Genomic DNA, 26436 nt, shown 5'->3' on the forward strand with positions numbered 1-26436 from the left:
AGACCTGAGTAATTTATGTATAATTAATCACATGTAATCAGCGTTACATGAGTAGGTTCAGGGACCTAAAGAAAATAGAGTACTGAAGGACCCTTGAAGAAAGCCGTGGATAAGGCCTAGGTAAGAGAACCTAAAAGCCCAGGCCATGTTGTAAAGGCTTTAACATTATGTGTCTAAATATGCTTTGTGTGTGAGTGTATCTGTCCATATTGTCTTTTTCTTATCAGTTTTGTGTGTATAAAGTTGTGCGTATGTTTTGTGTGTGTGTCAGTTCTGCGTGCTTACTAAGTCAGCCAGTGTCAGCTTTAGTAGAGTCCAGACCAGCTTAATTCACTTACTGAGCTCCGTCTGCAAGCTGTCTGCAAACCAGAGATACTGATACAGTCTTTGAGTGTGTGTGTGTCACAAATAATAATAATAATAATGTACCGGTGGGTCACAGACAGACAGATGACAACAGACAAACAGACAGCGAGGCGGGCAGAGAACCCCGACAAATAGATAAATAGACCAAAATAGACGGACAGATAAAACCCAGAGGCAGACAGATAGAAAGCAGACAGGCCGGAGGACAGATGCAGTGGGGTTTGTTAAAGCTAGCTATGTGGGCTCTCCAATTCATAGAAGGTGTATATACAGTGTGAGGTGTGGATGAAATGACAAGGAAAGCTCACGGTAATCAAAGCAAAAAAAAAAACAACAACAACAACAACAAAAAAACACCACAAACTGCATGACACGGTCAAAACAGAATGTGGCTAATCTCTCTGTAGCAGCAGGATGCTTGAAGTTGCTGGCAAGTGGTGGATCTGATCTGAGAAAACGCAGCACATAATGAAACTTTACAATTACACAGCAGCTGCACAGCGTTTCAGGAAGGTCTATAAAATGTCATTTCACGTGTTTTTTTTTCTTTCTTTTTTTCCACAATCACTCTATAATTCACTGCCCGCCTGAATCTGACACACTGATCCCATTATGACTTGGATGTCCCCATCTCATCAACCTGCAATTTCCTCCAGTCCTTGTAGTGGTAATGTAACAAGATTGAAAAAGTCCTGCCCACCCCTCGGTTTAAAACAACATTTATATTATATATACTGCTGGTAAATGGTGAGATAAACCACTTTATATGCTGCCAGTTGGGAACTACTCCTTTAATATTGTTTGTCAAGATATTCATCAGTCAAACAGCCTCCAGTGCATGGACTGATTATGAGACAATGAGCCCTTGGGCACAGGCACTTGAAAGGCCCTCCCCGTTCTCTAGCAAACTAAATAGCTTTTATAATTATATCATAGGCTTACTGCAGCAGTTGTGTGGTGAACGAGCCCTATCGATCACTCCTAACATCTGCAGATTTTTAGAGATAGCAGTAGTAGCAATAGAAGTAGAGGGGGGAAAAAATTCAACCTTTTCAGTTAAACCTTTCAGACTTTCTTTGTCAATTCTTTTCAAGTAGGATCCGTAGCAATGGTCGCTGGTGCATTGAGGCCCTCGGCGTGTGCCCAATTTTCATCCATAAACCATGGTCACATTTCTAAAGGACAGTTTTTCTCCAATGGTGATATTGTTATGAATCAAGTGCACTGACCATGAATTAAAAGGGAAAATCAATGTTCCCCAAGCACAATACTCGGCTTTTAGTGTAAGTTACTATTGTGTATTAGACAGAGCAGCTTTGGATTTGAAACGAACAAAGGCTTTGAAATAAAAGAGTCGTGGAGAGGATGCATCTTGTAGGTAAAGGACTCGTGTTCCTGCGTCTGATGTGGATGTAAACAGTGTAAGTAGCGCTGAGAGTCCTTAGCTACCCTTCACATGTATTGTTTCCTTTCATCCACAATGGTGGAGTTGAGAGCTAACACAACAAATGACGTATCCTACTACCTGCAGGCCTCAGTGTATAAATTATACAATACAAATTAATACCGCCTCTTTAATATGGAATAAACTGGTTGTTTTTTCCCAGCCTGCATCTGTCACACCAGCACATCAAGTGCCAGTGATGCTGCCTCTTCTGCTTCACTTCCAAAAGAAGATGGGACCGTGACTGACCCATGAACCAAAAGACGGGAAGCTTAGCTGAGCACATGCAGGCCTGAGAATATTACAGCTAGAAAATCCATTTCCTGCAAGAGTTGCAGTCTTGAACAATATGCCCTAAATGCTCCGCATCCTCAAGTAAACCTAATAACTCTGACATGCGGCTAACTGTGAAAAATATTATGCCTCTTTCATTGCTTGCAAGTGAACAAATGATAATTGCAGCGTTCCTCCCAGCACCTTCAATTTTGTAAACACCCAAACAGCTGCAAGTTCTCAAAGCCGCCTTCTTCCACATCTCCACACTATGGAACTCGTTTTACATTAAACTGAAAAGAGAGAAATCAAGTGAGAAATAGGGAGTGCAGCAGCAGCAGTGCGACAAAATATCCAGATTTTTGGGGGGTAAGCAGGAATCTGTTTGTGCAATACATGCGTTTGATTTTAACCTATTATGATGCCCTGTTTGCTTCTAAGCAGATGCAGTTAGCATAGATTTAATTAAATCTTTACCCTTAAAAAAAATCCTCATAGGTCCATCAGTGTTGATACTTTCAGCTTTTGATCAGCAAAGGTAGCGTGTATTTCTATATCAGACCCTTTTTCCTATAATTATTTTTGCCCATTTCTCCTCTTACAATAAGCTGTAAGTCAAATCTCCTGCATAACAATCGACGTATTTTTCATTATTAGACCAACATAGTATATCACCATTTTAAATCCTATTATGTGGAAAACAACTGTTAATGGATGGACGAAGAAAACGGGAACACAGATTAAGTCTTTCACAAATTCTGATATGACTCTTGACTGTAACTGCTTCAAATATATATATATATATATATATATATATATAAAAGGGTCCAATATTTGTGTGTTGCGTGTTTACACATATATGCGATTTTGCATATGTGCACATACATTTTCATATGCATATACTGTATACAATGTATATATGTTTTACCGGTATACACTTTTTTTCTTTTTTTTTTTAAACTTAGTAGCATCGTTACACAAACAGGGGGAACCATTCCTGTCTGTGTAATGTTGTGTACTGGATATTAAGTTTCCCACAGGATCAATAAAGTCTGTCTATCTATGGTCTTTGCTATTTTTTTGGTATTTCATGTTTGCTTTTGAAACCAAACACAAAAAATGGAGAAACAACCATTATTTGGTTTAGAGTATTTTTAAACCAAAAAATTCAATAAAAGAAACCTTCCTTTTTTTTTTCTTTTTTTTTTTTAGATAGTTTCTTCTCCAAATTCAGAGGACAAACCCTTAGAAATAAATTCTGTGGTCGTTTTGACCAACAGAATTTTTTTTTCGTAGAGTTCTACAAAATCATTGACAGCTGTAAACTATCTATCTAAGAACAATGCTGTTGTTGCAGCCTAAAGACCCATCCTCATATAAAATGATTCGCTTGTTGCATCATTTTGTAACTGACAATTGGTCACTAGTGGGCTCTCCAGGTTCTGGTTGCCTAGGTAACCCTCTTCCTCTGTGTACTTCCCACTTCAAACGTTTACGCAGAAACAAGCAGAACATAAAACATATTGTCTACCATAAGTACAGAGCTAGTTCTTCTCGTAAACGAAAGACATCAGTCATCCACTTTAGTTTACCATCATCACAGTGAATTTAGTGGTGGGAACCAAAGTCGGGGACGGTGTTTCCTTCAGGTCTGGGGCACTCTATGTTTGTGTTAATCAACCGTACCTTTCACTGTCGTTGGTCGTCACCTCAAAGCTGAGATTAGTTCAACTTTGTACCTGCCCACTGTGAGTCATTTAAGGTTTTTCCTCCCACATCACTGCCGGTCTCTTCCTGTGTGTACGCCTCTTAAACGTGGGAGTTTCTGCTGCATTGAGAGCTTCTTCAAACACAGGTTGCTAATGGAAATCAACTCCAGGCCTCTTCCCTGCTTATCTCATAAATACATAATGAAGGCATGTCGCACACCTGTCCAAGAAACTGCTTTCAAGTCCAATCCCTTTTCAGCCCCTGAAAATATGGGACTGGTTTTAATCCCTGTACCTTTAAAGCCAGAGGTCTGCACTTCTAACTCATATTTAGTCTATAACTATGACTCCGATATTAATGATGATATTAAAAGTAAAAAATTCATTTATTACATTTGATGTGTTCAAACGTGTGGATCAGGACCTCAGGTAACAAACAAATGTATGGAATGACACAGTGAGCTTAAGCATCGTTACTGACATTATCACAGTCTAGGAAACAGGCGAGTGCTCGGCTCTGCTGTGTCAATATGTCAGTAACAAATACCACCATAATGCAGCTTTCACTTCTGTCATAAAATCAATCAGGAGAAGTGCTGCAGTTTCCAGTCGCGGCGGTCATGAGAAGGGATATTGTCGTGTGTTGGTGGGATTTTGTTAACCGCACTGTGTGTTGTGTTGTGTGTCTGAAACCAGAGTCGAGTGCTGTGGCACCGGGATGTAATAAATCCATGACCTTGGCGAGGAGGGTTTAAGGTGTTGTGTGGCAGGATAAAGCAGACCTCCGGGTGCCTTGTTAAGGCGGACTGACTCACCTGCTTGTGGTGGTGGTCGTAGGAGTTGATGTGGTTGTCGTACTGCTGGTGCCTCACGTACTGCTTATCACACAGCTCGCAGTAAAACCTGGAGTTCCCTTCCTCCTACAGAGAGAGACAGAGGGTGATTTAACAAGAGATCTGGACAAAACAATCAGATCTAATGTCCCAACAAGTTTTTTTTTCTCTTCAATTATTTGTACAACAAATGCTGATTCAATCAGTATGTGTCACAACAGATGACAGAAAAGTCATATTATTTCTCTATGTATGGACTTATATTGCGTTTATATTGTTTGGTGGTGGCGTGTTACCAGTTACGCTTACATCAGCTTTTTCAATTTATTCCTTTACATCTATAAACTGTAAGTACTCTGAGCTTGTGTCCAAAACATATAATCATCACGTAAAAGTAAACGGATTAGTACGGTAGAGTCTCCTTGTGGCTGATTACACTTGCAGCAAGCTGTGTGTAGCTGTGTGTGCTGGGATTTACACAAACTCATGTTTTAAGAAAAGTTGTACAAAACCATGATTTAAAAAAAAAAAAACATTTGTACATGATTATTTATAACTTTCCCAAAAGTTTGAGCGTGTATAACTTTAGAAATATCAACTCTGAAACAGCCTGTTTTGCATGAAGAATACATGTAACCAGACTCAAGGAGAGGCTGACTCCAACAGTGACAGATAGTTATTGTATAACAAACCTGTTTCATTAATTATTCAATTATGCATAATTAGGGGCGTGGTCACTGAGTGACAGGTTCTGGTGTTTATTCATATGAGTCCTTGCCTGTTCTTGTGAAGTACTAGTCCAATTCAAAATACCATCTGACCAAGTACACTCCAAAAACCTTACTCAGTTTATCAAGGATGCATTGGGTGGATTGGGATAGCCTGGTATCCCAAACAGTATTTCATAGATCTCATCCAAATTGCTTTTGTTTCAGTTTGCCAAATGACCATGCTCCTTCCTGAAGTCCTACAGAGCCTGTGGATTTAAAATGCCAAGGACAAACTCCAACTATACCGCCAATGTTTGCGTATTTGGTATTGATAAAACTTCTAGGTGTCATATTCATACTCAATTCTACTCACACTCCTCCTTTTTTTTGCCAATTTTTTAACAAGTTCGGAGTTGGGAGGAGCCATGATGGCGATGGTCAATGGCAGCACTTTGAGCTTCAAAACCGCTCTACAGAGAAACATATGGGAGATGTCACGGATCTTTCCATCTGTCACTGGGTAATAATCCCGTTCCGCTACTTGGCAAAACTTTGAGTGCAAAATTCTTACAAAGTATTTCACATTGTGTTATTCACACTGGGGATTTCAATATCCACATGTCAATGCTTGTATTCATGACAACTAAACGCAAAAGCAGAACAGGAACATGAACTGTTCTCAACTGAACTGAGCTCAGAAAGACACACTTCAGCTCCTGTGTGAAATTTTCCTACTCTGCCAAGTAAAAATGCAACATTAAGCCAAGTTATTGATTAAATAACTAATCACAGAGGCATGGAAGCAATTCACAGTCCTATGAGGTTAGGAGAGCGAGAGTTAAAATGTGACTTATGACTTGGCGGATAAAGACTGAAAAGCAGCTTTCGTATCTTGTTTTGCGTAATTGTAAATCATGACTTTGTCTCGGAGGTGGTCATAAAAGCAAAATGAAAACCGAGCGCGTCAGGGAAAAAAAAATCCCACTGCATAGGAGGGAGTGGTGAGTAACAGTCGGAGCGGTATAGGTTGTAAAATGTGTTTACGGAGATGTATATTCATCATACTCAAGCTTTTAATTTGTTGCCTGTCATGTGGAGTGTGTGTGTGTGTGCGTGTGTGTGTGTTCGTATTGGAGTTTGTCATGTGGAGTGATGCTGTCTCTATTGCTTCCGATGGCTAATGGGCCCTTCAATCACAACTATTGATCAGCAATCTGAGTGTCTGAGCGAACGCACACATAAATACACTCGCAAACAAACAAAAAGACGACACACGCACTTTCCTGCAAACACACATTCTGCCGTGGCTTTTAATGCAGCAGTGGGTTTAGGCCACATATAGATGTAGTAATGCCGTTTTTTACCAGAGACAGACACACACACACACACACACACACACACACACACACTCCATTAATGGAAGATTGATTTATCTTTAAAAGTAGAGAAAATTCAATCTGTGACACGACCTTCAGCAGAGGTCTGCGTTGCGTGTGTCTGCGTGTATGTGCGTGTGTGCGGCCATGAGTTTCCAACTTTTTTGTCTCTAAAAGATCTCGGTCGGATCTTCTTGAACTCTTACGGCCATTAAGAGGAAGACGGAGGGATAGGAAGGGCCATAGACAGGAAGACAAACGCAGAGCGAGCCAGACGGAGAATGTGGCGGAGGACGGATGGAGACAAACAGAAAGACAGTGACAAAAGCCGAGGGGAAACGCAGACAACCTGGTTTCATCCCTCACCGTCCCTGAACGGCCGTCGTCCTCAGCCATTACCACAGGGATCTCCTCCTTCAGTCGGCATTAGCTCATCAGACAAGTGATTACTGCAGCTACCATAATTCCATTAAGTAACGAATTTATGCTACATTATTGTATTACGGAACGAAACATTACATTTGCATTATTTAATCAAAGACGGCATTGGTTTGCATTATGTCATTAAAGATGTCGTTGGGTTGCATTAGCCCGCTGAAGATGGGTTTCGATGTCCATTAAACATGGCCTGCTGGATAGCTGGGAAATTGCTGCTCAGTAAACTCAAATTAAAACACATTACAGCTCAGAATCTTTTGGTACATGGCTTCACAACAAAATAAAATAATGCATTACCTTGTTTTTCTGCAAAAGTATATATATATATGTATATACACACTTTTTTTTTTATTACGGTCAAGGAACAGTTTTGTGTAAGAGTTTAAGCGGACCCACTGAGTGAATGAATATTTAAAAACCCACCGGACAAACTCGCAGATGTGAGGTGAGGCAGATTACATTTTACAAACTCAGATTTTACTACAACGCAGTAGTATAAAAATCATCCTTTGAAACCCAGCAAACGACGGACGGATAGCCTTGATGTAAACCTTCCGAAACTGTACTTTTTAAACGCACAGATTATAGTTCTGGCAACTGTATTTCCTGTTTTTAAATCTATTCATTCATTATTCCTCACGCGGTTTGATGGCTGATTAAAGTATGATTAGTCTGTTAGCACATCCTGATTCCAGCTTCACAGTTGTGAGGATTTGTCACTTTTTTTTTCATCACTTTTAAGATGTAAATGTAATATCTTTGCTTTGACAAAATAAACATATTAAAAATGGTGGTGACAGCTTTCACAGAAGGGTCACAGTCATGTGAGGCACACACACACAACCTGTGTCTATAGGTTAACAGCTCCGTTCACTTTGCTCAGTGGTACGACAAAATACACATAAAAACTTGAATTAGCATAAGAATAAAAAATAATATGTACAGTTCCTTTTCTATTTAAATCACTTCATTCTTTATTTAAATCCAGACACAGATTGTTAATACAATCATTGTATATTTTATATTGTATTGTATGTGTATTGCTCCCAACCCTAAGACACATTCCTTGTATGTGGCAATGAATGTGATTCATTGCATAATTTCTAAATAATTAAAACCAAACTCTAATACCATTCTAATCCCTGCTTAGATGATTTGTAGAAATAATACGTAGCTGTAGCCATATTTTCATGTGTGTTCATATCAGTTAAAAGGGCTAAAAGTTGACTATCTTTAGTCATGTTTGGTGTCTGCAGCAGAGATAAGGTGATCTCAGACCAGTGTTGTCAGATCAGATGGTTTTATACAGGTGAAGATGTAGTTGATTGGCTTAAACAAATTGGGCAGACTTGGGATTATTTTGCCACTCTTCTAATTACTTTTTAATACTGATTTGAAAACAAAGCCAATTTGCATTTATAACTTTCAAGACAATATGTGTGCCTGAGCATACTGATTGTGCCCTACTTAAAGAGTAGAGAAGTGGACTACATGTTGTCATGAAATGGCTTCACAGTAACTAGACGTGAGTAGCTGTGATGGTTGGCTGCTGCAGGTTGTTGCTGTGGGATTTCTGTGTTTTTACAGCGTTATTTGTTTTATGATAGCCTGCACTAGTGTAGGAAATCTGTGTTGTCAGAGTACTAATCTACGTGTGCCATTTGCATGTGTTTTTGTGGTATCTGAACCACTTTTGGGGTGGAAACCATCAGCTGTGTCTGAAAACACTACAACACACTACTACAAACATTAAAAAAGCACCACTTTCATATAAAGGGAAAACACTTTCCCCTTGGCATTTCCTGCTCTACAATCTGCATTTTTTCATCATCTCTTGTGGTTTTCAGCGCAAATAAATGTCTGTGTGATGAAGCTTATTTGTTGTTTTGCATTTACAAATCATGGTAACAGGTCAGGCGGCTGATAAGAAGTGATGACATGCCCCTGCTTTTGCAAGCTTTTTGCTGTGATAAGAAAAAACAGGCATTTATTACACAATCTGACTCAAACTCATAATGGACAGTCTGGCACAGACTGCGAAGCAAAGTATTCATCTCACACAGTTTGACGCACAGTTAAATTACACAACTGTTGCACTGTCTAGCATGGCCAGACTGTTCTCCAGCTCCGGCAGCTTTTGGCTGCACCTGTGGTTCATGTTTGGTGGAATAAACTATCCAGAGTGTATGTCTTCAAATGAATCAAGTAGGTGACTAGGATGCAGAAAATTACCCAATGTTGGGTAAAACATTTGCACATAAGAAGGTGAGAATTCCCAGTCGTGTAATATTCAGAACAACCTGAACGCCTCAAAACGTGAAATGACGTTCAGTATGTGGTAAATTTATCAATACAAAATTCATTTGATAATCAGTGCACTGAAGGCCTGGTTGTTACAGATCTCTGGAAATGAATAAGGACGTTGGATTAATTGTCATCATGAATCCCTACAAGTCCAGCTGCACCTGTTTCAGTTTGTACTTGCATGGACCTGGATCACGGAGATCCTTAACAGACACACACTTAACAGACGATGCAAATAAAGTCCTCTGATGACATTTTTAAAACACCATCCTAGTTGGACAGGCAAATCTTGTAAACAGTCTTTTTAGACGTCCACAACCATCAGAAAGAACCAAGCAGGTCCACCTTGTTACACAATCCAAAACTTCCTCAAAACCTGCCATTCTCAGATGGTTGGTCCCTAGCCTGCAGGGTATTGAAAATGGTAACAGCAGGAGAAGTACAAGGGGACGAGAATGAAACACAATCTGAATCTTATGAGATTACTGTTGCTCAGTCACTGTGTTTACATGTACAGCTTAATCGAGCTATGCTCGAAATTGGAGAAAATCGAACAACCGATGGGAACATGTCCTCCTCCTCCACACTAGGTGGCGATATGTGCCTTTTCAGCAGGTTAATACCATGTTAATACCTTTCCAGTTGACCTATTATGTCATATAATAAACAAGAGTGGTTCATGCGGCAGACCGGCATTTCAAACAACAGCAAGATGGGTAATAGTACAGCTTTTTTAATCACGTATGTAATGTGTGAGCTGCTTATGGGGCAGATAAGATATGCGCTACCCTCAGGTGGTTCTTCTACTGTCTCTGTTTTCCTTCTTCTTCTGCAACAGCACGCTGTCCAGTTAAAAGTCTGATTAAGTGTATACACGTCAAAAAACTATTTCTAATCGCATTATCTGGGTGTCTGTCATGTTCACATGCCTTTAAGTTGTCCAGTTAAAGTCGGATTAAGGCAATAATTTCGTTATTTCATGCATGTAAACATACTGAGTAGTAACTTAATCATTTGCTGTACAGCTTAGAGTAGTTCACATTTGTCACATCTGCTAGTGTTAACAAAGAGTTGTCTTTTATACATACATGACACACACAACATACCTAATGTCCCTTCAACCTAATTTCCCTTCGGGGGTGAATAAAGCAATCTATCTATCTGTCTATCACAACATCACTGTCCTGTTAACGCCGTGGCGCTTTTTAGACACCAGGCAAAATCTAATCTAGTCCACTATACTATTCACTCTATACTTTTAGCTCCAATATGCCGACACAGAGAAACACGTCTGACTCTTTAGCAGCTTGGCTTTCTTCAATAGATACTTCCAGTATTTCCTGCAGACAGTTAGCGGTTTGAATTTGATCCTGCAGTCTTTGTGCAACCTGAAAAGCAAAATAGTGATGTAAAAGAAGCTCACAGACGCCTGGGTGTTTTATCTTGTTTAACTTCTACTGCCTTATATCTTCAGATAAAAAAATAGTAATTCTAAAAGAAAAAGCATAAAATAATCTACATTTTAGGATGTCTTACCCTACGCAATACCTTGAAATGTATTACTTTTCTTGAAACAAAGCTGCTGGCTGTGACTAATTTGATTTTCCATGTCTTGTAAATGGCTTGATAAGTCTGAAGTGTGAAGTGAGGCTCCTCTGCAACTTTTTGCTCCTCACCGAGCAGCTCCTGTAAATGACTTTCGTACTGACAGATCTCTCTTCCTCTCGTCTCCCTCAGGGTTATGTTCTTTCTCTACTTCTCTGGACGCTAATGACGAGCCACGGCCAGTATGTAGATGACATTTTTATCAGGACAAAATGGACACGTTCTTTCTGTTGTGCTGCCCACGGTGTGACACATTCGTGCTGCCATAAAGATTAAGGACACGGCTGGTGCCCTTTACTGCAACCTACATTGAAAAGAAAGAAACTAAAGTGTATCTGTGTATTAAGATTATTACAATCACATGTAAATAGTAATGCACTGCAAAAATTTTTCTCCTACTGTGAATCACCTTTTTTTCTTTACGATGTTAATTGCATGCAGTGAATAAAAACTGATTTCAGAGCGAGGTGAAAATATCTGGGCTCAACCTCAGAGAAGCATACAGCGATGCTACATGATGCCGGCCCCGGTCAGCCCTTTGGAGAACAGTGTGAGCCCTCTGGGTAACATCTCAGAAATTAAAGAGTAAATAAAAAAATATATAAAATACAAGGTTACTTTTAATTGGTTATTTTACCAACAAAACATCTGAGTTTTTGTGCACTTCTATCTGCACAATAATGCCACATTTCTTCGCAAAACAAGTTTCTACAGGACTATATGGATCTACTGAGTTATTGTTCTCTGTCAATATATTACATGGAGTTGTAATTTTCTCTGTTTTTTTGTTCTCTTTTTAATCAGTTTTATTATTGTGTGTTTTTCATCATAAGTTTGTTCCCGAGGCAAATGCACACACACACACACACACACACACACACACACAGACGATCCCTTCTGGGACAATAAAAGTTTAAATTAAAAGGGCAATCATGTGAAATGAAATGAGTGCGTGCATGTGTGTGTTTGTGCGTGCAAACATGCATACGTAAAGCCTTATACTGTATGCATGTGTGTGTGTGCATCTAGCATCCAGCCTCCTCCGCATAATCAGAATAAGTGCATTGGTCTAATTGAAAGGGAAAGGGAACAAGTGGTCGAACCCTTCACTGATTTACTAAATGCACCAATCATCTTAGACAAAAGACACATATTATATTATATTATATTATATTATATTATATTATATTATATTATATTATATTATATTATATTATATTATATTATCAGTATGTTCTGGTCTACTAGAGGTAAATAAGAGCTTATTAATTTGTGCTGAATATATCTGGACTAATGCATTACAGCAGGAGCAGTATTAGGAAACTCTCACAGACTTTTTCCCCTTTTTGTTACATTACGTGCGGGAAAAAAATCTCCTTCTTTAAGGCAGAAAACAAGTTTCATTCCTCTTAATCTTCCCCACGAGACTTGAATTGATGAGTACTTTGCAAGGTCTGTTAGCTGGGCAAATATTGTCTCTTGTTCATTATCTGGAAATTGGATATGGGTCAAGAAGTGAATGACCCTTCCCGTGCGGCACTGAACAGACAGACTCAAGTAGATATAACTTGAAACTAGAGCGTTGAGTGTTTGCATTGTTGGTTGTAGGGAGTTGCACTGAGTACTGAGAGAGAAGGAAATGGAAAACACAGTGGGGACACGGTGTTAGTTGGCTGTATGAGAGGGGACGCACCTCCCAAAATTCTCACTTCTAAATTAAGACTCCATGGCATGAACCTGGTATTTCAAACGTCTTCTCAAAGACTTGTTACAGCCCTTATTACAATAAAGGGGGCTTCATGTTTGCATCCATAGTTACCCTAACGACGACCATGGTATGTAAGTCATACAGATGCATTATTTCTCCACTAATAATCATTGGATAATGTCACGGATTCTCATCAAATTTTAGAACATTAGTCACGGTTGCCACACAAAAAAACAAATCAAATATTAAAAATCAACCGCTGCACAAGAAAATCGAGCGCAGAAGAGTGGCAAAAAGTACATTTTCCTGATTTTCACCCAGGTTTTATGCAGCATTTATTCAAGTTAATAATATAGTGTTTACAACTATTATCCAGTGTGTATCTGATTTTACTCCTACTACCCACTGATATGATCTTATGTCAGAAGAAACATTTGTCTGCTTCTCAAGGCTTTGTCTCTGGGGAGCGCTCTCATGCTCACTCAGCGGTTAGAGCTGCTGCATTTCAGTTAGCCAAAACAACTTTCTGTTTGGTGCATGCAGGGACATTCAAGATTACTTTGCGTTTTCTAACACGTTGTCAGCCTCAAAGCGCGCCGGTGGAGCCGGAGTTTGTGCACTGAGGGACTGCAACAAAGAGAGGCAGAGGCTCACGCTGCCGCTGCTTTGGCCCAACAGCACCAGCACTAGACGGGACTATAAAGGCCGACTCCCTCCATGCCGAGTGGATCTGTGCTTCAGCTGCTCACCATGCTGCACTGAGGCTTTCTCTGGACTCTGCCTTTTCATGTTGTTAGATTCTGTTGCTGACACCAGCACTGACGGGCTCTGTGTGACAGCAGGGGGGCTGAAAAATTCCTCAAAGACAAACTGAGAGAAACTATCAGTGCAAATAGGACCCCAAGAGCCTTTATTAGCACCAAGTAAATAACTTATCAACCGTTCCTGTAAGCTGACACCAGCCGGTGAACATTAGCTTGGTGTTTTAGGGAATTCACAACTGAGTGAAATGGAGAAATAATTTGAGGTTAAATTGATCCACTGCATTTTAACTGAGACGTCTTTTGACTTGCAAATCTGTCCAAAAGTGTAAGACTGCTGATGTACAAGGCTAGTATACTCATAAGCAAAGAGGGGTTAGAGTAGAAAATTTACATCAAAAATACATTCTTGGCATTCTTTTGTGTCGTGTTACAAATACAGTTACTAGGTTGTGTATTTCACGGGTACCGGTGGAACTGTTTAGAGTTGTTAATGCAATCTACAGTCGAGTAAACATAAAACATTCCTGTCCATTTCATTTATATTTTATAAAAGCAACTAGCAGATATCATTGATTTAAAATGCAAATCAGTACTGAAATGGCTCCAAAGTAAGAACTAATACAGTTAACTGCTGCGTATTCCTTACAAACTGCACCATTTATTTATGTGCTTTGTGTGAATGTTACTTAGTAGCATCAGTTGGTATTACATGCAAATCATACTTGTACATGCATTAGTGGGAGGGCTTCATGAAGGATGCTGAAGTGGTTATTAACTATTCACACAGTGCAGACATGGCATCCACATAATTAGAGCGTTGACGTGACGACAAAGGAAGACATTTTTACATAAAACTTGCACCGCTGGTGGCTGAAACCAATGCTGGTCTCACAGTTGTCATGACAAGTGAAGGGATCAATGCAGCCTAAATGCTCCTAAAGCTCTTAAAAGCTGGAGTACTGAATCAAAGATGCAAATAAATAAATAAATAAAAAACAGAACACAGTAATAGATAAAACGAGTCGGGAACAGGTCTTGTTGGATTGTGATTTTATAGGCATTTTCACGCACACCGTTGGTGATGATGTGCTTGAATACGCACTGGAGCCTAAAGATGAGAGAGATCAAACATATGGCAGTGGCTGGGTGTCTGTAATGCAAACACGCATTTTATGTGTGTTTCACAAATTGCCATGTAAACAGAGCGAGGATGGACATCATCTAGAAGGAGGCTGTCCTGCAGACATATCTAAATTGTACTGACAAACAACAGCAACACTTTATGGTCCCAAACTGAGGCTAATAGACCAGCCCCTCTTCCCTCTTATTTTGCAAATCAGTTCTTTTTCACCTTGGTAATTCAAACTTTGCACACTTGTCGTGCTGTTTTCTACAGTATTTTTCACCTTTGTTGAACTTTTGTCCGCTGGTTCACTCCAGTGTTTTGTTCCTGCGGTGCCTGGTTAATTACAGTGAGTTAACCTAATTATCTTAATGGCACATTAACTCATTTAGAGCTTTGATTGACCTGTGTCAGGAACCAGGTTATTGTAACAGCTTTAACAAGTCTCTGGAACAGTCGGTAGCAGCCATTAATGCGCATTGATAACATCAGCACCAGCATTAATTTGGTTATTGGGAAGTCATAAGATTTCTAAATTAAAACTTTGCTAATAATAATTGAAATGTGAATCTCTGTGTTCTGTGTTTAGGAAGAAGGTGCTTGTGACCGGAGAGTGTTATCTTCTCTTTCCGGTTTACGTCACTGAATTTGTCACAGTAGGCAACAAAAATATGGCTGGTGAAGTGATTTGTCAGAATTTTTAAGACTTGAAGTTACAGTTGTTATCAGGCTGCCACGATAAAGTCCAATTCAAAGTACGCATCTGATCAAGTACAGTTTAAATGCCCTTGTGTGCTTGCCCTGCCCATTTTATGGAGGATACGCTGGATGTTAACTTGGGGCCTGGACTTGGGGCTGCCAGATATCTCTGAATTCAAATTATAATTCCAGAATAACTCCAGTCCACATGTCAAGCTCTGAATTAAGTGAGCAATCAAAACTCATGTACTTGGTATTGATAAACACCCTAGCCACTATCACTTCTCCTGTTCGCCCATTTTTGTACTAGGAGCTCTACCAGGATGGCGATGGCCATTGAGCTCCAAAATTTCCAAATGTTTCTCCATCTTTATATACAGTAGTCACTGGCTAATACTCAAATTCCTCTGCTAACCTCTTCAAATTCAAAGTACACAATGTAGAGAGATTGAAAAAGACAGATGATGAAAGATAGATAGCGGAAGATTGATAGTTTTAATACTTGTTTTATATCACATTTTAACCAGTGGTTCCAGCTAGCTTGGCTTACCTGCTACAAACAGGGTGTTGCAGTGTTTCTGCTCAGACAGCATTGCCACTTCTAACATGTCCACCTCCTGACATACAGAAAGTTTGCACCGTGGTGACAGAGGACAGACCGTGGATTAAATGGTCCAGCAGGTGGACTCTGAAACAGTGGCATCAGTAACTGTACTGCCAACAGTGGCAGTACAGTAATTAAAATGACACCAGGTAGTGCTGCCAACACGCTCTTTTCTTCAAACAACTGGTTTGAACTACCACTGCTCAGTTTCCAGGCCGTATTAGTTCAAAATCATAACCAATAGGATTCATACCCAACGATGTTCAGAGGGATCCAACAGACCCTTCGATGAGCAACTTTTTAATATTTGACTTGATGTTTGAGAAGTAGTTTGTAGTACAAGTACCAATACATGTATGTTTCAGTTTTAACAATTCCTGTTTGTAAGGTTGTGACAATGAGCCATAATCTACAGAAGCAGGACCTCTCCTACCTGGAATGAAGCCTGCTTTTATACGTCTGTGCTTTGACCACTGTGACAGGTCAAAATGGGTGTTTATCGATACCAATTTCACAGATGTCAGACTTGCGTACTTGGTGTTGCGGACTTGACAAGTTTGACGCTGGAGGACAGGAGGACACAAGCCTGTCATTCTTGAACTGGAACAGCAGCTGAATGCATTCTGGGATACCTGGCTGTCCAGAGTTATCTCTTGATGTATCTTCAATTAAAACGGATAGGACAACAGCATCTGGATTGTAATTGGTCAGATGTGTACTTTGAATTGAAACAGTACAAGGAACAGAGGCACAGACAAGAATGCACACTGAGCAGGACCGAAAATCTCTGCCATGAGAAAGCCCTTAATCAGCCTAACCTGACAAGGCATGTTTAAAACAATAAAGCTTTTATTTTGTTTCACTAAACTTTCCACCTAATGTTGCAGCGAACTGGGTGATGACACCACATTCTTCTACTTTCTCAGCCAGCTCATAATTTGTTAAGAGATTCTTCTAAACTTTCCTGATAAGCTCTCTATAATTTGGTACTAATTAATAATTGCTACTTTAGCATGAGCCAGTGCTCATTAGGTCAGTGGAAAATGCAAGAGAAATTATATAATTATTCCACAGCAAACAGTTCAAAATGTATGATCAGGAAAAAAGTTTTATTTTTCCCAAGTATAGAACCACATTATGTAATTCTGTCACGGGAACGGCTGAGGAAATTAGTTGGGAAATAGGAGGAAACCATTGGAGCCGTTAAATAAAGCATTGCCTCAGTCTTTTAGCCAACACTGTCGCCATAGAAGAGCGCTGATATTTAATAGATTTTGACAACGTTTTCAAAAGGCTACTATAATATGTGCATGGCAATTAGTTTAGAGAAAGATAATAAAGTGTGTGGTACATGTTTTTACAGTCTTTAATTTGGTGAATTTGCTTGTTGAGATTTCTGGCTGAGATCTCCATGGAACATTGTTTCTCCTTGGCTGGTCAGCTGTGCAGTAGCCAGAGAATTCAATTTTTTTTTTTTTGCAGCCAATTTGATTTCCTGCCTGCCAAATCATTTTTTTTGGATCACAAAAGTCGTATCGAACGCAGGTGGGCTACCTTCCAGATCGGCTAGTGGACCTGACAGATTTCAAATCCAACATCAAAATGTACACACACTCAGATGCACACACAGAAAGTGTCTCATGTCTTGATGGCGAATATTTCATGGCTCATTTGTCTGAGTGTCTGAACAACACAAAGCGAGAGAGACAGAGAGATAAAAACTAATGATAGAGACATGAAGAGAGAGGATGAATAATAGAAAGAAAAGATGAGAGGGAGAGCGAATAATAATAAAAAGAGAAGATGAGACAGTGGGAGAATGGGTGTTGAAGTAATGATGCAGGAACGAGATCCTCGTTGTCTCTGCATCTCTATGTGTCTCCTATCGTTGTCTTGTTCTCGGTCTGTCTCCAACTCCTCTCCATATCTCCATCTTTCTTTGTTGGTCCCTCATCTTTCATGTTGTTTCATCATCAAGCCATGCAGCAGAGACAAGACAGAGTCAAACATCACTGAGACAGTTCTTTTTTTTCAAGTGAACCAAGACCGCAAAGGACCTCTTTGTGGTTCGCATCCATGGATAGATTACTGAACAGGCCTACCAACAATGATCACTGAGAGAAACACAGAACAACAAAGAGATGCAAAACAACGACCAGGGAGTCGCAAAGCCACTACAAAGGGATAAAAAAACAGGCAGAATTACTAAAAAGACACAGAAAATATTGGAAAAGGAGACAAAAACACTTTAAAACAACACAAGCTGACAATAAATGTATAGAAGTAGACTATGTATCGCACACAAAACTACAAAGCAAATAAAAAACTATGACAAAACTACACAAAAAGTTCCTTAAGAGAAACATTTTGAAAATGACACATTAAATTAATGCAGAAAGACACAAAAAGACAAAACAACTACAAAAATTTAATACGTAAATATACACAAAACTACCTCAAAGATGCAGTGTCACCACAAAGTAATACAAAATAGCCAGGCAGAGATTCAGATTCAAAGTGACACAAAATTACTACAAAAGCAACCATGGAGAAACACAAAACTGACACAGGGAGTTATGAGACACACAACATGACAATGCAGTGGCACATAAGAGACATTCAACAGCCATAAAAAGCAACGAGAAAGAGGAGCAAACGACACATCAAATAACTGCACCAGGCAAAACTATTAGAAATAGTCTCAAAATTACTATAAAGAGATGCCAAAGTGCTGCAGGGAATCGTGAAACTACTATAACGAGATAAAACATGAATACACAAATGGGCCATAAAGAGACAAACTTCTAAAAAAATATACCATACCAGTTCTAAAGTAACCATATCTATCAAATACCTACATACCAAAATATGCACAAAGAAACCACAAACACACAGGACCTACGGAAATAAGTTGAAACCTGTGTGAATGAAATACAGTAAGATGACAAGCAACCACAAAAAGACAAAAAATGATCACTCAGAGGATTAGAGATATTAAAAAAAAGTTCATGGAGATGGAAGGGTAAAGGGAAGTAAAATAGCCACAGATGCTAAAAAAAAACTAACAAAAAATACAAAAAGACACAAAACAACCAGAGAGACTTTCCAAATAATAAGAAAGCAACACAAAATTACAACAGTGAGATGAAAAACAACCACAACCACAAGGACACAGAGTCAAATGACAAAAGAGTGAAACAGCAAAGAGATGCAGAATAAATCCAAGTCTCAAAAAGAGGAAGCAAAATGACCACAAAGAGACTGCAAAAATAACCACAACGATGCATTACACTCAGTAAGGTGCAGCCAGAATGACATTTAAAATAACTAAAAAGAGACACAACAAGGAATACAAAACCGTTCGAATAAGATACCAAACACACACAAAACAGAAAGAAATGTGAAACTGCCACAACCACACTCAAACTACAGCAAAGAGACATAAAACCACCAAAAAAAACCTTATGGAAATATGCAAACTGACTACGACTTCTACTACAAAGGCTACAACAACATTCAAACTACAACAAAGAGACACAAAATGGTCACAAAGTAATGCAGAATGTCTACAATGAAACTTTGATCCTCTTCACTGTCGCCCTCCTTTCATGCCTTCAGATAACACGCGGATCCTTTCCAGGCAGATCCCAGTCAGGAAACACCACCACACTTCAGTTACACCTTACATTTAATAATGATTCTCAAATATTTCACAGCAAAACACACACAGGTCTCCCCCCTACAGGCACCTTTCTCTCACAGCTAATTTAAAGTGCCTGGCTTGGTGCGTTTCAGACGTGGACTCTCCGTCTCCAGGGAGGTCCTTAGGCCGCACGTTACTTTACTCTTAACTTTAATGTTAGTCTTAATTAACACCCCACAGGCAACGACTGCTTCTCTTTATTAGAAAAAGTCAGTGAATGTATGCAATTTTACGATCCTGTATTTTGTAATTCAGTTATATATATGGTTTGAATTATTAAACTGCAAAAAAAAAAAAGAGAGAGAAAGAAAAAACACACATAAGAGGAGGAAAACTGCTCAGTGGAAGAGGAAATGAGTTGCGTGTCTGAAGAATCAGTTCCTTTGATAGGAATGTGACACCCCCCGAATCATGACTCCTTTCTTCTCTCGCCTGCCTCTGACCATCCCCTTTCCTCCTCCTCCTCATCCTCCTCCTCCTCCTCCTCCTTTTCCTCCCCTCTGCTCCCTCATTACGTGCAGCTTTAATTAGCCTGTCTGATATGGCAACTGGACTTCAGAGAGACAGCAAGAGAGGCAGATAGAGAGATACAGACAGGGACGGAGGAAGGAATAAGTAAAGAGGGGTTTTTGAAGTCGGCAGCATACTTTGCGGGTTAATTACGAAGACTTTCCCTCCTACTTCTCTTTTGTTTTTGTTTTTTTTTTCTTTTGGGAAATAAAAACGAAAGGATGTTTCGTGGCAGTTGGAGGAAGTCGTTTAACACCGCGACAGAACTTCAGCTGGAAGTTTTATTGTGTTTATTACGCAGCATTTTAGAGGCAAAATACACTTGAAGTTAATTGAGAAAATGATCGGCAGGGTAGTTAATAATGAAAATAGTCATCGCAGCTCCCACATAAAACCTTCTGTTTTAAAAATAGCTCCGATCTGCTGCTGGTGACTTTGGTCTGAAAATATTTCTTGCAGCCTCCTGAAACCATATGGGTTAAACTCCATTGTGTATGTGTTGTTGTTGTTCTCAGCGTGCTCCCACACAGGCCCGGATAGCAGCCAGATTGCCAGGCTGAGTTTAATGCCAGCTACTTTTTAGTGGTGATATTTGTTCTCAGCGTAAACTCGTTTCATAAGGGAAACATACCTGTTCATTCGTCTGTGAGTAAATGTCACCTTGACACATAATTTCTGATCATCAATGAAAGCAAAAGATTTACACTGCACTACTTTCTGGTTCTATCCTAACTCTTTACTAATCATTCAGATTTTTGCTGAGGCCACTTGTTGATCTCCTCTGTAAAATTAAGCTGGAAGTCAGACTGATTTCCCCCCCGCCCACAATTTATTTTTTTGTGGAGGAAAATTGCTCTGGAGTCTCTTGGAAACTGGTTATGCTCCAGTGAAGATCTGCAGGACCAATCTAATGCTTTACGTCATAGGTCTTCAACAGGGGTCCGTGCCCACTAGGGGGTCCATGGAGGTACTGCAGGTCAAAATCTTTGATTGATTAGACATTTTTTATATAGTTTTTCAATTTTCCGCCACAAATTTAAAGAGAGCTTATTGTATTGTATGTGTGTTTACGTCAGGTATGTTTATGTTTACGGCAGTGGTACGGCCACCCTACTGAAAAATAATTAAATGTGTTTGAACCTGTGCATTTGAATAGTTTAATACTGATGCAAAACTCTAATAATCATATATATTTATAAATAGCCCTAGGCTGCGTTTAATGTAGAACACAAAACAACCAAGTAGGTAGGGAGTCCCATCAGTTTGGGGGTCCATGACCTGAAAAATGTTGAAGACCCCTGCTTTACGCGGGGATGGACAGATTTTACATGCTTTATGTGGGGATGGAGTTGAATTTGTTCAACAAACGGCACTGATTAGCTGTAAGACCATCTGATTGCATAAAGAGGTTTGACCCATAGGTTTCCCCCTGATTATATAGCTCAGTGTGGCCTCTCCGGCCTTCACCATCTTAAAACTGCCTAACTTCACCCAACTTGTTTGTTGGTCATTGTAAATCTGTAAAGTGGGTCACATATTGAAGCAGCTGATGTCTGTATGTCCTGACTTCCATCTCCAGTATGGTTCACATAATGCAGCTTGACCTTCATAGCATATCGTTATTAAATATACATACATTTTTACCTAATGAAATCTGTGAATTAGAGAGAATTAGAAATAACTGCCTTGCAGCAATGAGTAATGCTGGTATTACTGAGCCTGTTCTAAAAGTCTAAAAGCTGCAGCTCTTCCATCCATTTGGACAGCCTCTGCTGTGATTGTGCCACGCTTGGCAACCTTCGAAAATTGCACAGGTTGTTGTCGTAGTTTCCAAATCCAACCTGAGATGAAACTGATGGCCTTATCAGAGGCACTGGCATTAAACAACGGGCTGAGTAGATTTACCAGTCACTTGTTAAACTGAGTTCACTTGAACCTTTGATGCGCTCTTGCATGACACACTGATTGTCATAAACCTCATCTTAAATCTACAGAGTCTGATTTCAGGCGACTTTGTACTGAACTTGCATGACAAAGATAATAAATGAGTGGCCCTTTAAGAAGTCCCACAAAATCTGCCACAGTGTGATGAAAACGAGCCGGGCATATTGACATTAATATTGCATCACTTTCAAGAGTGTTTGCCATGTTGTTGCATGAACACGACCCACATTCTAGCCAAACAGTCTAATCCTATGAATAAACATTGTTCAAATTAGACAAGACACACACTCTCCCTCGCTTTCTACCACACTCACAAACACTCTCTGTACATTGTGTTTAGAGAAAAGCCCTAATCACGGAGGCTTCGACGCAGGACTCATCTCTCACAGTTATGACAGTTATTTCATATTAGTTGGAGACTTTATTACTCACGCTGGATTAAAGAAAGAGGCAATTGTGTTGTGTTTTTTAATGGAGAGGCTGTGCATCACCTCTACGCCTCTAAATAAATGAGAAGCGAGGCTGCGCCAGAACGAGCCGGTGGGCCCGCTCGCGCGCCCTCCACCTCCACTTGTACAGTCAATATTAAAGGCTTTAATCTGCACAAATATCACCAAATGGAGACCAACGTTTGATTTAAGATGTAGATTAAAATGCACTTGAGTGGCACCGTTGATGGGAAGTATTGTTGGGATTGTCTTGAAACCACCAACTCGTCGTGCGTGTACTGTTCACTTGTGAGTAAATGTGATTGTGTGTGAGATGTAGCAGGGAGGTATTTGCAGCCAGAGGGCCAGATGGAGACAAATGGGTGATCTTTCAAGACAACAGCCCTCCAATTAACACACAGACACACTCACAAATCACACTCACACAAGCAACACGCTCATGCACAGCTACATCAGCCACACTTTCTCGCATATTTAATACATACACACACACTTATAGAGATGCAGCGTCTCTGATTGGGTCAGTTATATAAATTAGAGTAGTGCCCGTGTAGGGCTCTACAACAGCGTGTCAAAAAAATATGCTCATTTGCAAATGTTTTTGCATCAGCGATTTACCTGCAGCAGCTAAATCAGGGGCAGGAAGTCTGTGGATGTTTGTCTCAACCTCGCAAGAATCCAATTTGAGTTCATGTCAGGTTATGGTAATCATGATATGACATTTCCACGACGAGCCTAAACATGAGCACTCACTGATGAAGTGAATAACACTGATTATCTCATAACAGTAGAGGTCTGGGATATGCTATACACTGAGTCAAAGTGATAAGACTTGAAGATGATGGTGTTGGTTTAACTGGTCCTCCAGCATGACTGACCATGATGGGTGCTCGACAATCCTCTGAATATAACCCACAGGAGCATGGATATTTTTGTTGTCTTTAATTGATGAGGTTTGGGTAAAAGTGAGGGAATTTAAGTAAGGTTAATACCACTGACTGCATTAACGATGGACACTTTTTGTATTAGAATGTAAGCATGTTTATTTCTGCTGTATAGTTGGATATTTTAACACGGACGTCTATGGGGATTGATTCACCTTTGGAGACAGCCTCAAGTGGCCATTTGAGGAACTGCAGTTTATGACATTATTGTTGCCATTTGAACCTCCTCCCTGTGAGGACTGTAACTACATCACTGTCCTTTGCTCCTTGCACTTCCAGAGAGCTTGTGGGGACCTTGCTAGGGTTCGAGTGAACACACACAAAGAGCCAACAGCGTTTCAGGCCTCATCAAAGCACAAGTACCTGCTTCAAGTTCAGTCGTCGTCACACAAACTTCATCTACTAGCAAGCCAGTCAGTACAAAATAGTTGATGCAATTCAGCAAGTTGTGGTTGGGCCAAGATGCAAAAAAAAAAGCAACACAACTATGAAAGAATAACATTAAAATGAAAAAGCAAGTTACTGTTAGATAGCTGTTAGATTACAAAAATAAATAAATAAAATGATATTCAAATGATATTTCTACCAATTTTTTTTTTTTTTTGTGATTCAGCTTCAACATCTTCAGAACTGTCCAAAACCTTTCAGTTGACTGGAATTAATTCAGAGTATTTCTACTGTTTAGTGTTTTACATGGCAAAGTGCATTTAAAACACAAGGATGGATGAAAACTGCACACGACAGACAGTATAAACCACAATCTGGCCATCCTGTCGAGCGACAGAAGAGTTACGACATGCTGCTTTTGAAGGAATTACCTCTTAGAAAATCTGGTGAATGATAGATCTTCTGTCTGATCTGTCTAAAGGGAACATAATCTAATCAACATTGCAGTCCACACAAAACACATTTGGGAAAAGGAAACAGCTCCGCACGGTAAATATGATTCACAGTAGCTGACACAAAGACAGACCTTCACAAGCGCATGCCCACGTTCAGAAACACCTAAACGCTCCACCATATGGAGCCCAGACATCTGTGCCATGCTGCAGTATATCTCTGACTTCCAGCACTGTCGTGTGAGGAGTAAAGTGTTGATGAACTGTCCAACGTGTCAGCATTTTGCAGCGGCGCTATGGATTTCTTGGAAGCTGCAGCGTGACCGGGAATAACGATTCTGGATCGCGGCTTCAAGCGTAGGATCTGGACAGGTTAGTGGTTCTTGTAGCTACACAGCCCTGTGTTTAACCTCCGTCTACCCGCTTCTGTGTCCGCCTCCACGGGCTGGCAAAACAGACGCCCGCTTGAGCGAAGGCACCGTGACCAGGAGAAGGCTTAGTTTCACTTATTACCCCTGCCCTTTCCCCACGCATTTAATAAAGTGACTTTTTGTTGAACCTGAACTCCCCTTCACTGCATTCTGGGAACTGCAACACAATCACACGCTTACACTGACACACAAACACACATATATTCTCGGGGCAGATACACCAATCAGCCTACGACTCTGTATCAGACTCAGACACACATCCAAGGATTTAGCCTGGATTATACCACACACACACACACACACACACACACACACATACACACACTCTGCAGATATCCAGTCACTTCCACACAAACAGATGCTTGCGTTATATACACACATCTTCTGTCATACTGCCTCTCTTTCTGTCTCATACACACACTGTGTTTCTCATTATCATGCATAGTGGTAGTGGTTGCATTGATTTCCACTCTGTCTTAAACTTAGCCCACACAGAACGTGTGCGTGCGTGTGTGTGTGTGGTCAGCTTGGCAGAGCTTCTCCAGGCTGAGTGAAGATTATGGCTCAGAGATTTTTCACTTCTCGTCTTTTTTCTCCCTCTCTGCTCTTTCACTCTTTCCGTCTATTACCCCCGCAACACTCTCCGGTTCTCTCCTACTGTCTCTTTATTGCCGTTCACTCCATCAATCTCTGTCTTTCCTCTTGCTTTAAAAAAAAAAAAAGCGCCGTTAAGGAATTTCTAAAAGGCAACTAGAGGGACTAGAGAGATCGAAATAAAGAGATAGAAGGAGATAGAGATGAATAGATGGAGAGACGAGGGAGGAACATAAAGGGGAAAACAGACAGGAGGAGGGATGGAGGGAGACAGGGGGATGAAAGAGATGAAATGCAGGTGGGTAAATAAAAAAACAGAAGAGACGGCTGAGGGAAGGAGGAAGGAGAGACGAGGAGGAGATTTCAGCTAAGGCTGGAAGTTATTCTGCGAAATCAGGAAGAGGGTGACAAGATCTGCTGGGAAGAAATGATGGACAGAAAAAGTAAACCACCGTCTCATCTCACTTCCAATATCTGACGTCCAGCCTCTCGGATGTCAGATATTGCCGCTGGAAGCTCGAGTGGCTCTCCTCTCAGGCGTTACAGCTATATTACAGGATGTCTTAACTGCTGGCATTGCTCCATTCTAATTAACTACCTCATAGCGTAAATCTGGCTCTTCAGACGTTGAGTTAATGGTTTGCGGCAAGGCATGAGCAATCCAATACTGCAATTAGAAAGGTTTACTAACTTCCCAGCATGAGATACCTGCAACATAATTACTTAAAGCCCAAACCCACAATGGCGAGACCCCCTTTTTTTTTTAATCCCAGATTTAGGTAATGAATTTTAGAGTAAAATAAATGTAGTTAATCCAATAAATCACCATTGGTTGAGCCAGTAGCAGTTTTATAACGTAAGCATTTGAATAGTGAATAAAAAATGCAATGCAGATGCTATGGTGTGTTTTTATATTAGCTGTAGCGTCGTGCACCAAATCCGTGCTGTTTCTTTTTCAGAATTGGGCAACGTGTGCATCATCTGAGGCTGAATCACAAAGAAACAGCAGCTAGTTTAATACTAGTTTAAGCTTTTAACTATTTAGAAACTTGCTTTGGTGCTTTTA

General features: G+C 40.1%; 1 protein-coding gene across 1 annotated transcript in view; it reads right to left on the minus strand.

The window, feature by feature from the left end:
• The window catches only part of LOC125019114, a 65026-nt gene that overhangs the window by 14155 nt on the left and 24435 nt on the right, over positions 1-26436 (minus strand). Inside the window, exon 2 of the mRNA XM_047603625.1 lies at positions 4608-4712. Coding sequence (XP_047459581.1) covers positions 4608-4712 — 105 coding nt within the window. The remainder of the gene's footprint in view (positions 1-4607; positions 4713-26436) is intronic.

The sequence above is a fragment of the Mugil cephalus genome, chromosome 13 (genome assembly GCF_022458985.1).
Source record: "Mugil cephalus isolate CIBA_MC_2020 chromosome 13, CIBA_Mcephalus_1.1, whole genome shotgun sequence".
NCBI lineage: Eukaryota > Metazoa > Chordata > Actinopteri > Mugiliformes > Mugilidae > Mugil > Mugil cephalus.